At 58.7% G+C, this 16,101-nt stretch overlaps 2 protein-coding genes across 5 annotated transcripts; one reads left to right on the top strand and one right to left on the bottom strand.

The window, feature by feature from the left end:
• The first annotated feature begins 5,813 nt into the window (after positions 1 to 5,813).
• On the top strand, positions 5,814 to 7,805 carry SFRP5 (secreted frizzled related protein 5). Its single transcript, XM_071563790.1, has 3 exons — positions 5,814 to 6,345; positions 7,027 to 7,104; positions 7,465 to 7,805. Exons 1-3 carry the CDS (start codon positions 5,814 to 5,816, stop codon positions 7,803 to 7,805), a joined length of 951 nt encoding a protein of 316 aa, XP_071419891.1.
• Positions 7,806 to 10,970: 3,165 nt separating this feature from the next.
• Positions 10,971 to 16,100, bottom strand: ZFYVE27 (zinc finger FYVE-type containing 27). 4 transcript variants are annotated; one of them, XM_071563286.1, is made up of 13 exons: positions 15,733 to 16,076; positions 15,583 to 15,653; positions 15,326 to 15,512; positions 15,056 to 15,151; positions 14,769 to 14,881; positions 13,926 to 14,056; positions 13,487 to 13,558; positions 13,305 to 13,325; positions 12,961 to 13,105; positions 12,612 to 12,658; positions 11,984 to 12,065; positions 11,715 to 11,764; positions 10,971 to 11,230 (listed from the first exon to the last, which is right to left on the bottom strand). In XM_071563286.1, exons 1-13 carry the CDS (start codon positions 15,927 to 15,929, stop codon positions 11,201 to 11,203), a joined length of 1,242 nt encoding a protein of 413 aa, XP_071419387.1. In that variant the 5' UTR covers positions 15,930 to 16,076; the 3' UTR covers positions 10,971 to 11,200. The 4 variants fall into 4 exon arrangements, with proteins under 4 accessions (XP_071419387.1, XP_071419389.1, XP_071419388.1 ...); XM_071563288.1 differs by lacking the exon at positions 13,305 to 13,325 and having other exon boundaries at positions 15,733 to 16,100; XM_071563287.1 differs by having other exon boundaries at positions 10,971 to 11,764; positions 15,733 to 16,075.
• Position 16,101: the final 1 nt, after the last annotated feature.

Below are 16,101 nucleotides of genomic sequence, written 5' to 3'. Positions count from 1 at the left end.
GCGCCTACAGTGCAGGGCCAGCTCAGTCTGACTCCTGCTCCCTGCACTGAGCACCAACGTAGGTTTGGGAAGAGCAAATAGAGAGAGAGAGAGCCCTGTGGGGTGGTTGGTGGGCAGCCCCCATTCTCTGGAGCATGGCAGGTTTCGTGACCAAGGGACCAAAGGAAATGTGCAGTGGAAGACCCCAGTTGGAGGGCTCATCTTCCCCACAGACACAAACCAATTGATCCCACAGCTTTTAGGGGAAACCTGCTGTTCCCATGGTTCTGAGCAGCTCTGCCAGCCCACACCCTGAAGCAGTGGAGCACACCCTGCATGATGGTGCCACAAAACCAAAGGACCCCCCTGGGAGAGTGGTGTGTGACATCTCCCATGCACCCAAACACGTGCATGCACACTGGCACAGGCACTCATACATGCACTCAGAGGCCCGCATTTGCCCACACACTCCATGCACACCTGACACACACCCAGGTGCACATGCATTGTGCTTACATTCCCAAGCATGTCCTCAGATGTCCCCAAACCCAGACCCTGCATCCCTCTCTTTCCCATGCTGCATGTCACTACCATGTCAGGGCTCACCTGCCCACCTGGCAGGTCCTGCCAGTTGCCATGGCAATGCTCTGCCTGCCAAGAGATGAAGTTTGCTCTCCCATTGCTGCAGTGAGGGCCCAAGACTGACTAGGGGGATCAGCTGTCTCTGCCACCCCAGGCTCTGCCTATCATCCTGCACCCTGTAGGGTTGCCCCAGGGATGTCCCTTCTCCGGCTACACCAACCCAGCCCAGGGCTGGACTGTCGATTCTGCATTCCATCTGTGTCACAAGCCATGGGCCAGCTGTCTGCAGGACCAGGGCATGTGTCAAGAAGTATTCTTTGGCCAGATATCACCCCAGCATAGGGAGCCACCCTCTGCCAGCCATACTGCCCAAGATCAAGACTTGCTCAGTGACAGCCCTGAACTGCCCCAATGTGCTCCCAACCAAAACACAGCCCCTGGCCGTGCCTGTGGTGTCTGTAGTTACCAGCATCTCCAGAGCCCACCAGGGTCTACCAGCTCCCCTGTGCAGGGTGCACAATCATGGGCTTTCCAGTTTTAACCAGAATAGGGACAGACTACATGTAAGAAACAGGCTACTGCCATGCCATGCCATGGTATGCCATGCCATGCCAGGCCCTGCCTTGTTGTGCCATGGCTTCCAGCAGGGCAGAAGTGGAGGCAGGCTGGCATAGCTGAAGGGATCCCAGGCAGTAGAATCAGGTACAGAAAGGACTCAGGGCAGTCCCGGAGTGCTCCTTGGCCCTGTTGCTCCCCCAGCCCCAGCACTGTGAGGGGAGCTGGCAGAGGGTCTGCAGCAACAGGGCTCTGGCCCTTTTGCTCCATCTGCTCAGCCCTGAGGGACTATTTTTAGGCTACCCAGCAGCAGGAACAGGCATGACTGCTGCCAGAGCTGCCTTTACTCCCCTGCTTAGCTTTTCTTCTGCACCTAGAGTGGGGCAGCTCTGACCTGTCTTGCACAGACCCCATGGTTCTCGCTCTGCCCCTGGCTCTGGCTAACCACCTAGAAGCTCTGCTGCTCACCCCATGGTACAGTCATGGGACATATTCAGGACCCCTACAGCCACCTCTGCACAGACAGGATGCCTGTGCCCATCACACCACAGCAGCCATGCCACAGCAGTGCCCCTGGTTCAGCCCCTGCATTTGGCTTCCAGACCAGGACCAGGGGGTGTCCCTGGTGTGTCTCTGGCTCGACACTGCTGCACCCCATCCCAGCATCTCAACTCTCTCTGTAGTCCCAGCAAGATGGCTGGAGGCTGGAAAGGAACAGCTGGAGCCTTGCAACCAGTCCGGGACCAACCCCTGGGGTCCCATCCTGCACCCACTGCCTGCTGAGCCCACTCTACAGCCAGTCAGGGTTGTCAGCAGCTTCAGCTCTGCTTCAAAGGGCCACAGCAGGGGCAGGTCCTGGCAACTTCTTCCCACGGCACTGGGAGGGCTTTCATTAATGGCAGGGGAGCATGAACTCACCATCCCAGTGAGGACAACAGTGACATTTGGGAGATGCAAAGACAGCAGGGCAGCATGATTAGCTGATAACCTTTCCTGAGAGATGCCAGGTGTGTGCACCTGGGGTGGGGGAAGGGGGATACGTTCCCCACACTGTAAGCCTCTGGAAAACAGCTCCAGGTGCCTCAGCCTGCCACTTCACAGAGGACATGGAGACTGTCCCAAATGGGGGCCACTGACTACAGACTGGGCACCTTGACTGTAGACACCCCTCTGTGGCACCTGCAGCACTGCCATGTCCAGCTGTGTTCATCCCAATGGGTGGTTCTAGGATCCCACTGCACTGAGAGCCCTTGCAGAGGGCAGGGGCAGCCCCCAGCACATCCTGAGGGAGTCCACAGGCACCAGGAGACACAGCATCCTCCTGCAAACAGGCAAGCAGAGGATGTGGTTTCAAACAAGGTGCCAAGGTCTGGCTTTAGCAAAGGTGCCAACTGGGAGCCAAGGCTGTGCAAGGATTGCTCCCACACCAGGGATGGGGCTGTGCTTGGGAGCAGAGATGAGTGGCTTTTTCCACCTCCTTGGTGGCAGGGGGGGGGGAGGGCAAGCAGCACTGCAGAGAGGGTCCCTGTGTATAGTGCCATGACATGAGGCAGAAGGACTCCTCTTCAGAGGGTTCTCCACGTGGGATATGCCCCCTCCCTACCCTGCTGAGCACAACCAGGTGCTGGGGCCCAGGACTGGGGTGTCCAGCAGTGAACAGGGAGGGTCTGTGTGCAAGCTGGAAGGAACCGGGCAGGGCCAGGAGGTGCTGGATAGGGGCTGGGAGAGCACCAGGGCAGCGTTGGCTCCGCAGCTGGGCTGGGAATGCTGCCAGCACATTCCTGGGCCTGCCAGGCAAGTGAGTGTGTGTGGGCGCAGGGCGAGTCCACGGCCACCGCTGACCCTGCATGCTGCCGACCCTGATGGTCTCACACTGCCCCAGGCCACCATGACCCCACGGTGTCCCCTGTCATGCCCCAAACTCCTGCAGCCACTACCAGACAAGGCCACCCTCATGGAGCTGTGCTGCCAGCCCAGCATTCTCCCACAGGGTGCTCTCTCCTTGGAGCTGCTGGACACCAGGGTACACGTGTCCCTTCACAGACAAGCCCAGTGCGCTGAGGACAGGAGGATAGGAGGGAGCTGACCCAGCCCAGTCAGGCCACCTAGCCCAGTTAGCCCACCTAGGCACAGGGGATTCATCTTTGGTCACAGAGCCAAGGTCAGTAGCACCCAAAGCTGCAGCAGATGAATGAGTGGGGATCCAAGGATGGAAAGAAGTTGCCAGGATCCTTCTTGGCGTCTCATTTTTCAGGAGCCTCCTGCTCCTCTGGCACAGATCATCCACAGGGAGGGCCTGAAGTGTTGAGGGGGTACCCCCAGGGGATGTCCTCTTACCCTGCCACTCTGGCTCACAGTCTCCAAGGTCTCCACTGCAGAGGGGGCAGCCCCCATGAACCCGCTTCCACCCTCACTGCTGTGACAAGTGACACAGGCAGTGACACAAGTAGTGGCACAGTCAGCTTCCTGGAGTGACAGGTGCAAGTGTCAGTCTCCCAGACAGTTGCATGGCTGCAGGACAGGAATGTGGTCACTGGAGCAGCCTGCGCAGACAGGATGCAGGGAAGGATGCCAGATCCAGCTGTCTTGGGTCCATCCCCTGCTCTAAGATACATCCTGGGCATCCTGGGTTGGAAAGGCTTAAGGAAGCAATGTGAGTGCAGCAGGGCAAAGAGTCAAGAGCAGAGGTAAAGTCTCAGCTTGAAAAACAAAGCTGCCAGGAGACCTATCTGACTGGGAGCAGGGAACAGGAACGGACACTGCTCTCCTGGAGCCAGCCCTGCTCCCCGCTGCATGGCCATGTTGCCAGGAGGTTACTCGGTGGCTCTAATGAAGGCATCATGACAGACAAAGGGACTGGGTTAGCTGGCCTCACTCAGTCCCAGCTTTGCCAGCACACTCACCTTCATCTGGTGGGGTGGCAGTTGGCACAGACTGCTCAACACCCCCAACACCTTTCTGAAAATGACTGGGATTGTAGTGGCCAGACTGGGCTGTAGGAGAGGGTGGGCTGAGAGCCAGGAGCAGGTCCATGGTCAAGAGCAGGACAGCACCAGTGCTGGCAGTGCCACAGGGACAGCCCAGGGACACGGTACACCTGTGGCTGTGCTCAGCATCCTGCACGCTGGCAGCTTCACCCTGCACATGCAGCCTCCCTCTGACTCCAACTCCCCACTCCTGCTCCCAGGCCTTGCCAGCCCCTTCCCAGCCCAGCTCCCATGGCAATTACACCCTGCCCAAGCCCATCCATCACGGATTAGCTATTTTCTATCAGCATTTATCTTCAGACAATCTCACTCCTGCCATGACAGCCTGATGCCTCCAGCACCCTCCCTCCTGCTACCAGGCAGCCTTGATAAAGGGCCACTCTATCTTATCGGGCTCCCCGGCAGTTACACATTAATGGTGCCATCTCTGGGGCTTGACTGGAGTGGGATGAACCCAGACCACCCTTGCACTGACAGCAAGCATCCCTGGGTGATGTGGTGATGGGCACTGAGCCTGGCAAAGAGAGCATGGGCAGGGCAGGCAGGCTGCAGGCAAAGGCAGGTTGTGTGGCTGAGATTCCCAGCATGGCCCCAAAGCAGACTGACTCCACCAGAATTCAGGGAATGGTCCCTGCCCCCAGATCAGGGCAAAGAGCAGCTGCTATCACTGCATGCACTAGACTGTTTGCTCTATCGCCCATTAACAGAGGTGCCTTATCCGGTAGGCAAGGGCCAGTGACAGCCCAAAGCTCATTGGCCAGGCAGGGTCATCAATCATGGGAAAGGGAGTGGATGCCCCAGATAACCCCAGCAGACAAATGGGTTTCTAAGGGGGTCTTAAGGCTTGCACCCCCTGACCCAGCCCATCTCCAAGGGAATGGGGGAATGTGGCCCCGGCAGGACCCTCACCCCACTTGGGATCCAGCTTTGGCCAGACTCTGGGCACTGGCAAAGCCTGGGGGAAAGCCCTCTGCTGGGAGGTGTAAACCCAGCAGACCTGTGCTGAGCAGACCATGGGCTGCCCAAGGTGCATGATGGCAGGGCCATCTATGAAGAATAAGAACCTCATGCCCGTGGCATCGCCTCAGCATTGATTGCACATATGGCACCTGCGTACCTCAGCTCCCCCCTACCAGTGCTCCAGCATGAAGCCTCTGGGGTGCCCTGTTCCTCCAACCCCTGTGCCTCAAGCACACCCAAACCCAGATCCCATGGGGTACAGGACAATGAAGGGGGTAGGGGCACAGAGTAGGAACCAGAGTCCCCTGTCCCATGACAGGATATGCCTCTGGGGTGCCAGTCAGTATGGGACAGGCGCATTGGTGGATAATGGGGGCACCTTGTGCCCACAACACATCCCCATGGGACAGGCAAGCCAGCCCTTCCAGACAGCATCACCCCAGGGGCACACAGAGCCAGGTGGGGCTGAAGGGGTGCATGCAGGGGAGCTCCTTGGGAGGGTGAGGGGCATGAAGCACCGTGCACCGAGGAGAGAGGGAGGGCTGGGGCAGCGGGTGGGCAGGCTGGCGGGGGCCCGGGGGCCAGCCCCGGGGGGCCCGGCAGCCAGAGGAGATTGGCTGCCGGCGAGGCCACCAGCCTCCTTAGAAAGGGCAGCGAGCGTGGGAGGCGCTAAGGGAGCAGGCGAGGTGCCGAGACACGCTCCTGTCGTGCTCGGCAGCCACGGCCGGCAGCGGCAGGCGGGCAGCGGCGATGCCTCATGCGAGCAGTCCCCCGAGCTCCGGGAGCACGGCGATGTTGGCCCTGGCGCTGGCGCTGGCGGGGTCCCTGGGCAGCGGGCAGCACTACGACTACTATGGGTGGCAGCCCGAGAACCTGCCCCAAGGGCGCTTCTACGGGCGGGAGCCGCAGTGCCTCGACATCCCGCCCGACATGCAGCTCTGCCGCGATGTGGGCTACAAGCGCATGCGGCTGCCCAACCTGCTGGAGCACGAGACCATGGCTGAGGCCAAGCAGCAGGCTGGCAGCTGGGTACCCCTACTCGCCAAGCAGTGCCACACTGACACCCAGCTCTTCCTCTGCTCCCTCTTCGCCCCTGTCTGCCTCGACCGGCCCGTCTACCCCTGCCGCTCCCTCTGTGAGGTGGTACGTGACTCCTGTGCCCCCGTCATGGAGTCCTATGGCTTCCCCTGGCCCGAGATGCTACACTGTGGCAAGTTCCCCTCCGACCATGAGCTCTGCATTGCCGTCCAGTTTGGGAACAGCAAAGCCACCCCGCCACCAGGTAAGTGGGAAGGGTAGTGGGATGGGATGGGGGTGCGTGTGGGTACCCTGCAGTCCCAATCCCTTCACCCCTGAAAGCAGAGCCCAGGACGCTGATGTTGGCCAAGGATCCTCTGTCTGCAGCAGGGCACAAGTGGGCACAGTACCAGCAGCATCAGCTGCTTTGTTTGGATACCACTCATTGTTTGAGGGAACTGGGCACCTGGGCACACACCAGAACAGGGGGGAACATGGGATGAGGTGGGAGCCACTGGTAGATCCTCCACAGTGCTATGTATATCCCTCTCCACCCTCTGGGTCCTGTGCCAGCAGCAAAGAGCGTACGTCACCTGTCGGTCTCAGTCCCACAATGCTCCTGCAGGGTGACTGTCCCCTCAGACAGGGGAGGGTACGTCAGCCAAAGGCAGCCCAGGGTCAGGATCAGGGCTGGGGCCACTCTTGCTGTTGCTGTGCTTCAAAGTGCCAGCATCTGGTGGGAGGGTGTCTCCATATCCCTTTCCCTGGTGAGGGATTCTGGGACCCTGGTCAGAAAGATGCTCTGTGCTCCCTGCATCACCCCAGAACAGCTGCCTAGGGAGCAGAGGAACTGCTGGAGCATTCCCAAGCATGTCCCAGAGGAGCTGGCCCAGATGCCAAGTATCAGCAGCAGGAAGCTGTGACAATGACTGGTCTCTCACCACAGTGTCCAAGATCTGCACCCAGTGTGAGATGGAGCACAAGGCGGATGGCATGATGGAGCAGATGTGCTCCAGTGACTTTGGTGAGTGCAGGGGTCTGCCTCCTCTAGGTCTGACAAGGGTTGGCCAGAGGACAGGGTTGTATGGGGACAACTCTGTGGGAGACCCCTGGCCATTCCCTTCAGACCTTACGTGCTTGGGATGGGTGCACCACAAGAGAAGACACCAGTGGGGGGATAGGTAGAATGGGACATTTTGGAGGTTCATTGGGGGCCTCTGCTGAACCCCTCCTTTCCCCTCCCCACACAGTAACTTTCTCAGAGACCCACCCCAGGGATGGGCTGCACCCTGTTCTGCACAGGTGCCTGGCCCAGACCTTCCCCTCCCCAGTACCCCAGCAGTGCCCCCTTCCCCCAACTGTGCCCCACGGCTGCCCCACACAGTGGTGAAGATGCGCATCAAGGAGATGACAGAGGAGAATGGGGAGCGGCGGCTGGTAGCTGCCCAGAAGAAGAAGGTGCTGAAGCTGGGCCCACTCAAGCGCAAGGACACCAAGAAGTTGGTGCTGCACATGAGGAATGCAAGTGCCTGCCCCTGCCCTCAGCTTGACAGCCTCAGCGGCAGCTTCCTGGTAATGGGCCGCAAAGTGGGTGGCCGCCTGCTCCTTCTTGCCATCTACCCCTGGCAGAAGCACAACAAGGAGATGAAGTTTGCTGTCAAGTTCATGTTCTCCTACCCTTGCCCCCTCTACCACCCCCTGCTCTATGGGGCGGGGCAGCACTAGGTCTCTCCTCACTCTGGCCTCTCCCAGGACTCCTGCACTGGCCTGACTCTGCATCCCTGACATCCCTAACTGCACCCCAGGGCCCCAGCTCTGCTCACCTCAGCCCCTCAGCTATGCCCTCCCAGCTCTGCACCCCTAGGATTCCCAGCTGCACTTGTGGGAGCTTTTATCACAGCCAGAACCCCTGCCTCCTCCTGAGAGCCTTTTTCTGCACCCCTGGGACCCCTGTTCTTCTCTCAGAACCCATGCCCACATCCACAATTTTAGACTGCACCCAGGACCCTTGCTCTGCACGCCTGTGAGCCCTGGTCTGCATCAGAGACCCTTTTTACTCCCAAGCTGGCTGCCCAGCAGCCCAGGGACACTTGCTTTCATTTAGAATCCCTGCTTGGCTCTCTTGGGGCTACTTGGCTGCACCTTGAACCCCTAACCTGTATTTGTGTCCCCTGCTCTGCTCCCTCATGACATGCCCCAGACCCTCAGCCCCCCCAGCCCCTACTCCAGCCCCCCAACACATCCCATGCTCTCACCTTGAGCTCACAACCCAGCCCTGGATCCCACCTTTGCACAGATCCACCCCAGCCAATGCAGTTCCCTCCTGCCCCACTGTCCTCACAGATGGTCTGCCGCAACAAGCACCCAGAACAGCACAGTCCCTGCCTGGGCTCCCTCACCACCTGTTCCATATGGCTCAGTATGCGTGTGGGGTCCACCTCTAAGCGCTCCAGACCAGCTCTGCTGCATCCCTCACACACACCCCTACCACGACCCAAGACCAGGCACCCCTTGCCCATACACACCAGAGTAAATTATTCCAAATCAGAGAAGTCTATGTCCAGCTTGCTGTGGTTCATGGGCAACTGCTCCTTGGGGCTCCCTCAGGAACCCCAGAAGAATGGGAGAGGGCTCCCAGTCCTACCCACTGAATGGGGCAGCCTGAGGGTGTGAGGTCACCCCAGGCTCTGCCTCTACCCCCTCCAGCTGCCATGCCCAGAGCCTGAGGCTAGGCAGTCTAGACAAGCCAAGAGATGAGGTCCCCAGTGGTCACAGGCATCGTTGGAGGCTCTGGCACCCCTGCCACTCCAGGGACCCTGAGAGGGTGTCAAGATGAGAAGGATGAGGGGACAGGGGCATCGCTGCTGCTGGAACCCCACAACTCTCGCTGATGGTTTCTGCCAGTGAGGTTTCTCCCTCTGTCATCCCAGGGGACAGATCCACAGGCTGGGAGCTGGCAGCACGTGTGAGCAGACCTGGCACTGAACTTAGTAGGAGGCAGATCCTGGACCAGCTAGCCTCCCACTGCAGCCACCCCACATCCTACCACCTGACAGCCCTGTCTGCAGCTCTCTGCCAGCCCTGCCTGGCCAGCAGACCTCCCACACCACAACCTCCAGCCTCCTCCCAGAAGATTCCTGGTGCTGCCACTTGCACCAGCCAGGACCCTCCCAAGCAGCACAAGAACCAGGGCAGCCCTCAGCCCAGCACCTCTGATGGCAGGAGGGTGCTGTCCCTTAGCTCACCTTGACTCCTCTGGTTGCCCCCCAGTCCCAGTTGGCAAGGGGAGCATCCTGCCCACCCCAGCCCTGTTTACCCTGTGCATACTTACATCCACCCATCCCCAAGGGTGAGTGAGGCCTGAAGGTGGCCACCTGCATATTTACCCAGCGCCTGGCTGCCTGATGCTGCATCTTCTCATCGGAGCTGGCCCAGCCACGGGGGAGCCTCCCAGGACAAGAGGGAACTTGAGGCTGCAGGATGTCTGCACTCACCCTCTACTGGGCTGACAAGACCACTGGGCACCTGCCCTGCACTGCACTGGGGTGGCTCCTTCTCCTTCTGCCCTTCTTGGGCATGGCCTTGGCCACACTGGTGAGCCTCCAGAGCTCCAGATAGCACTCACATCTAGGGCTCCAGCTAGGGCGATGTGCCTGTGCCACTGCTCCACAGCCAACCAAAGACATGGGGCAGCCAGCCCTTGCCCCAGGCTCACACTGAAAGGAGGCAGTTACTGCCCCCGCTCCCCTCCCTGGCAACTGGAAAAAAAAATGAGGAAAAATTCAAATATTATTAGAAGGTATGTTCAGAGAGTGACTGCTGAGCACACTGCCATAGGAATAAACATTGTCAATTATGACATATTACTGCAAAACTTAAAATGCGTAAATAAAACCCCATCTCCCACAGCATAAGTTTATCTGTAGTCCTCTGTATTCTATGTCATTAGCATCTTTCCAGGTAGTGTTCAGGCATACATGGCAATCGTGCTCATTGCTCCAAGTGTTTTCTCTACAAGGCTAAGTAACTCCTCTGCCTCCCACCATCTCTACAGCTCACCCTCCCCAGCCCAGTACACACACAAAATCCCACATCACTTGTGGTCCTACACAGGCCCCTGCCCCCCCATTACAGCTGCTCCACTGCCCCCAGTAACTGTTGAGCCCTGTGTGCCAGCTCACACACAGTGTGACCCAGACACCCTCATCACCAGTGCCAAGACTGGCTTTTCCCCAGATTTCCATGTGAAGGTGTTTCTGAGCCACTGACGAGAGAGCACTCAGGCTTGTGACATAAGAGCTCCCACGCTTGTGGGGTGTACAACCTGCAGTAAGGTCTGGGCTCCAGCAACTTCTGACTGGGTGTCACAGCTTGGTGGGCACTGGGCAATTCCAGCCCAACAGCACTGGCCTCCCCAGATTCCCTGGCTGGGGGGAAGCTGCAGCTGGCTGGCAGGGCCCCAGGCCATGGCTGCTCCCAGCTGCACAGCAGCCAGGGTCACATTCTTGGAATAGCTGGGAGCTTTGCTGTTCACACAGGGAAAGGTCATCCTTGTGCACACAGGCAGCTGGTGGGACCACTGCCCGGGTAGGGCAGGGGAAGAGGAGCAGCCACAGAAGGCAGAGGAACTCCAGCAGCTCCTGTCAGAGCTGAGGTGTTCCCCAGCTCCAGCCCAGCACAATCCACCTCTGGCACAGCCAAATGGCAGCTGCACGCAGCTCTGAGCAGGGGGCAAATAAGGCTATAGCAGAAGAGAAGATGGAACTCCAGTAAAGCATAGAGAGCTGGTGGCAGACACACCATTTCTTCTCCACAAGCCCCTGCAGGGCCAAGGCCACAGAGGTATCAGTCACCTGGGGCTGGGACAGCTTTCACTAGGACAGAGACAGCTGAGGACAAGAGATTTATTGGTCATTCTCTATATGCAATTATATATTAACCTGTAGTAGAAAGCAGCAGTCACTAAGTGCACAGAGCAGCACCAACTCCTGACTCTTCTCACACTTGACCACACAGCCTAGTTCAAACTCGCCCTCTGGCCTCCTCTGCACTACAGCCAAATCCAGGGATACAGTAGTGCAGGCAGTGAGGCCAAGGAGCATGGGGCGACTAACCGGGTCTCAGTTGAGCAGGACCAAAGATGACATCTCCTGTGGGTGCAGGTAGAGTTCTAACTTGATCCCAAAAATAGCCACTCATAGCACAGTGCTGGGAAAGGAAGGGACAGAGCCCTGAGGTTGTTCCAGCCCACCCAGTAGGTGAAGGCAGAACCACAAATGAGGACAGATCCTCTATGACTGCACCGGGTCACAGGGCCTGGGCAAGCACGTGGCAGGGTGCAGTAAGTGCTAGAGGGCACCAAGGGCTTGGAGCAGCTGCAGGGATGGGGCACAGCCTTGGGCAGTATTCCTCTGCAGGGACCCAGCTGGCATACAGCAAGGAGGGTCGGGTCAGGCCCCAGCCTGGCACTGGCAGGAGGAGCAGTGAGTGCAAGCATCCTCTGTCAGGGGAATGCCACGCTGGGATTCAAACAGTCCAGGTGCTCGGTGGCAAGGGTGCCTGCCTGCTGTCCCAGGTGTCAGGCAGTGCAGGACACAAGAGCTGGCTGAGTCTGTTTCATCACTTGATGAGTACCTGGTTGCACAGTGCACACACGAACACTGTCTCCCTCTGAGCCTCTGGGGCTGGAAAGGAAAGCAGGTGTCAGAGATGCTCCCCGCTTCCCACCAAGGACTAGGGACCCCAGCCACATAGCGCTGCTTTGAGAGCTGAAACTGCTCTGTTCTGAGCCAGGCTGCATTGGGTAGGTCCTGTTTACCCTCTCCACCAGCACTGGGGCAAATCCTTGGGGAGATAACATAGGTGGAAGCAGGAGCTCTGCCCTCCTCTATCCTTCCACTCACCTGTGGCTCCCATCACAGCTTTGGGGACTTTGAAGGAACAACACCTGGAGCAGAAGCTGTTCCCACAGTTACTGCAGCTGCGCTGTGGAGAGAGATGGAGGTGAGTCCCATATGTACATCAGACTAACCAGGAATAAGAGAAGGGCACCAGGAGTCTTCAGAAGGGGAGGTAGCAGGAAGATAGCAATGGGAGGCTGGAGGGGACAGGAGATAAATTCTTCCCAGAATTTTCCAGGAACTGTGTGTCAAGCATCAGATACAGGGGGCTCAGAAAAGGCAACAAAGTAACTTTTGCTCCTGTCACTCCCATATGCAGACCCATACTCTGTTTCACCAGAAATCTCTCAAGCCACAGGACCTGGACTAAACTAGGGCACAGAGATACAAAAGCACATGCGGGTTTGGTCTCAGTCAGCTTCCAAAGGAGTAAATGGACAAATGCTCCATGGCACAAGGGATCCCTGGCACCATTAGGCATGTGGCAACACCCAGCATTTAGCTGAGGTCATCCAGGCTGAGACTAAGGCCAGATACCTGAGCTGCTGGAGAAAGCCAGAACAAACCAGACATGAGCAACACTTCTGCCCCAGGTGCAGACAGCAAGCTGAGGTAGAAACCAAAGACTCACCCTCTTCTTAAGCACAGAGAAGGTGGCCGCACATCCCGTGCAGCTCCCTGAAAAAAAGACAGCAGAGGTCAGGCAGGGCAGCAATGCCTGGGACTGTGAGTGGTACAGGAACACCCCCAGCTGTTGTAAAGGCTCAGCTTGGAGATGACATTGCTGCATCTTCCCATCCTTGCCCTTCCTAGGAGGGCTGGGAACATCCTCCCCGTGGAGAGGAGAAGGCCACTGGAGGTGTCAGCACAGCCCTAGCAGGCGCCACACCACTCCCAACTCCCAGTCCCACGGTTACCAATGGAAGCAGCACAGATCTCACTGCTGAGCTCCCCCAAGCAGCACCTGATCCCAAACTCACCAAAGTTGTTGCTGGGGTAGCGCTTGCGCAAGCGCTCAGTCAGGCGCGACACCTTGCTGCGGAGCACCTCGTTTTTGCTCATAAAACCATTGTCTGGGAGGTTGAGGTCAAAATCTGCTGAGCACTGAGAGCTCTCGTCATCCTCCTGCAGAGAGCAAAGCCAGCTGAGCACGGAGGTTGGCTGGGGCACACTGAGGGCTGCAGGTCAGTCCACCTCAGAGACAGGCACACAACAAGCAGGATGCTCCACCTGGCATCACCACAAGCCACTGCCAAAACAAAGGCTGCCAGCTCCAGCTGTGAGGAGATGCCCCTCTTGCACACCTTGGCATAGCAGCACTCACCATGACCAGCAGCTGGTTCTCCTTCTCCCGCAGCATGGGATAAGAGATAAGAGTGAGCACAGATGGGAGCCAGAGGCACCCAGACCCACAGTCACCCTTTCTGAGCACCCAGCTTGCTCACCAAGACCCCTTGCCACCTCAGCTGCCCTGCAGGCACAGCCCACATCCCACCAGTCTCAAACCTCAATAGCATCTTTGAATTCTTCATCAGGCTCTGCCTCCTCTGCCTCCTCCACACTGCCAGGGGTAAGATCCTGCAAAAGATTCACAGAGCTGGTCTAGCTGTTCTTCTGCCTCTGTTCAAAGTGGGGCCCACATTTCTGTAGGAGGTTCCAGGACAATGGACCAGGCCCTGGGCAAACCCATGAGAAGACACAAGTCCCAGAAGGTGAGAGGAGCCCCTGTCTTCCCAGACCACATCCTTACAACATAGCAAAAGGATGGAGCCAAGGCCCTGGGGCAGCAGAGCAACCTCACAGTAACTGAGGAGTAGTTCACAGGCTTCCAGCAAAGTCGGCAGCTCGAAAAAGTTTGTGGATAGAAGGACACAAACATGGCCAGACCTTAGGGGCTGATTCTGCAGCTCCTACCCCACAACTGCCAGTCCTGCCCCTATCTCACCTCTGCGCTGGTGGGCGTGGGGGTCCGATCTGGGGCAGTGACTGCTGGCAGGGGTTCAGCAGGCTCTGGAGTGCTCTCAAGAGGTTTGGTGCCCACACACTGCTCAATCGAGGCCTTGAGCTCCATTATCACTGGTAAGAGAGGAATGCAGCTGGAGTAAGGTTGCACTTCTCCCAGACCCACCATAAAAAAGCCATTTGCAAGAGTTGATCTCCAGGGCTCAGGGTGGGACATCAGCACATACAACTTTCACCCATCAGGTACCCAGAGGCCCCCTCTACTTACACATCAAAGTTAGGGCAGCAAGGAACCTCCTACTACCTGCCCTAGCTCAGGACAGGGAACAGCAGAGGCCTTACTCACAGCTCAGAGACGTCCAACACTCCTCCAGCATGTGCCACAGGAGATGGAGTGCCTCCAGCTCCTCTCCCTTCCAATGGCACATTTTCAAGCCTGTGTCATACATTGCCACAGACACTTAATGTGTTTCAAGTTCCAAATAGCAAGGTCAGGAACTGAGAGGAGGGGGCAATACCCATGCACAGACTGCATTGCCAGGCCACAGTTTGACATAGTGCAAAGAGAAGAAAGCACCCAGGCTGGGATACACATCAGGAGAGACCCTCATCTACAACAGCTAAGCCCTGGGACCATACCAACCACCCTGGGCTGCTGAGCATCATCCCTAGGGCATTGTAGACCTTGAGGGGGTTCAAGCAGAGCCTGACACAGAACACTGTGCTCACATGAGGGTGCTAGAAGAGGTCTAGGGCAGGACCCCTGGCTTCAGAGCGCCTTTCCCCAACCTATCCAACATAGAACACTTCCAAGGAGGTCTTATACCTTGGTAGAACTGGGTGTTGCCCAGAAAGAGGGTGCTGTTGACGATGGCCAGGACCCAACAGAGGGGCAGTAAGTAAAGGACACAAACAGTGCCCAGCAGTGCCCCATAAAACCTATGAAAAACAGCAGGATATTGCAGTTGAGTCAGAGCAATTCACACCACAGCATACAACCTCTTCCTTCATATGGTGTTCCACTCTCTCCAAGTATCAAATACACCAAACACAACTCCACAGGCCTGGCTGGGCCCTTCTCCCTACCAAGCCCACCACAGGGTGTCTACTCACTGGGAAGAGACAGTGGGGTTCTCCCAGTACAGCACACGGTACACTGCCTCACAGCTGCAACACATTCTGCTCAGAAACCCCTCCAGCTGGATCAGGCTGTGAATAAGACCTCACAGTCACAAAAAAGCCCCACAGACACACACCCTGATTCCCCCACACTCACACGAGTTATGGTGGCCAGCCTGGCACGAACCCAGACTCGCCGCAGAGCCTCAGAGAAACCTGCAGAGCCCCCACAGCCTCGGGGCTGGGGCGGCCCCAGGGACTCACAAGCTCTTGACCTGGGCGATGGCCTCCTGCCGCGACAGCTGCACCTTGCGCAGGTCCTCCCTGCGGACGCTGTGGTACCTCCTGCGCACCAGCTCCGGCTCCGAGGGCCGGGCCCGGCACGTTTCCTGCAGGTAGCCCAGCAGGGCCGGCACCGCGACCAGCAGGGCGAGCACCGAGTACCAGGCAGCTGGAAGAGGCAGGAAAACGTCAGCACGAAGGGCTCGGGGAGGGGACTGACCCTGCCCCCCGACACGCACCTTGGCCGAGGGTGAGCAGGAAGAAGTTGAGGCCGAGGCAGACCAGGAGGGAACACACGGGCCGCTGCCACCTGCCGAGACAGGGCAAGGCGAGGGGCGTGAGGCCCCTGCGATGATCTCGGTACGGGTCCCGGCCCAGCCCGCACCTACCGCAGGAGGGAGCGGACGCCCTCGGCGGCGTCCCGCACCGGCTCCAGGTACAGCTCCAGCCGCCGGTAGCTCCGCACCAGCTCCAGGAGGTCGAAAGCGGCGGCGGCCTTGGGTGGCGACGGCTCCGGTGGGGCCTCACCGCCTCCCACCGCCCCTTCGGAGCCGCCCGCCGCCCCGTCCCGCTCCACCGCCTGCATGACGGCAGCGGGGCCGGACCGGGCCCGTACTCGGACCCGGACCGGCACCGCCGCGCTCGGCCCGAAGCCGCTCCGCTGCCGTGACGCGCCGGGAGCGCAGCGCGGCGCCGCGCGCAGCCAATCCGAGAGCCGGGTCGGGGCGCGGCGCAGAGGCCCCGCCCCCGCGGGGCGG

The sequence above is a fragment of the Pithys albifrons genome, chromosome 9 (assembly GCF_047495875.1).
Source record: "Pithys albifrons albifrons isolate INPA30051 chromosome 9, PitAlb_v1, whole genome shotgun sequence".
Taxonomy (NCBI): Eukaryota; Metazoa; Chordata; class Aves; order Passeriformes; family Thamnophilidae; genus Pithys; species Pithys albifrons.
The sequence above is the reverse complement of the archived record's forward strand: the minus strand, read 5'-3'. Positions and strand labels throughout refer to the sequence as shown.

What these genes read in the sequence shown, in the direction of transcription:
- SFRP5 (XM_071563790.1), top strand. Translation starts at nt 5,814, where the DNA reads ATGCCTCATGCGAGCAGTCCCCCGAGCTCCGGGAGCACGGCGATGTTG. An exon ending in CAAAGCCACCCCGCCACCAG is followed by an intron (nt 6,346 to 7,026) that starts GTAAGTGGGAAG and finishes CTCTCACCACAG; the next exon opens with TGTCCAAGATCTGCACCCAG. An exon ending in GATGTGCTCCAGTGACTTTG is followed by an intron (nt 7,105 to 7,464) that starts GTGAGTGCAGGG and finishes TGCCCCACACAG; the next exon opens with TGGTGAAGATGCGCATCAAG.
- ZFYVE27 (XM_071563286.1), bottom strand. Translation starts at nt 15,929, where the DNA reads ATGCAGGCGGTGGAGCGGGACGGGGCGGCGGGCGGCTCCGAAGGGGCG. An exon ending in ATCGCCCAGGTCAAGAGCTT is followed by an intron (nt 15,152 to 15,325) that starts GTGAGTCCCTGG and finishes TCTTATTCACAG; the next exon opens with CCTGATCCAGCTGGAGGGGT. An exon ending in TCTCTGTGCTTAAGAAGAGG is followed by an intron (nt 12,066 to 12,611) that starts GTGAGTCTTTGG and finishes CTCTCTCCACAG; the next exon opens with CGCAGCTGCAGTAACTGTGG.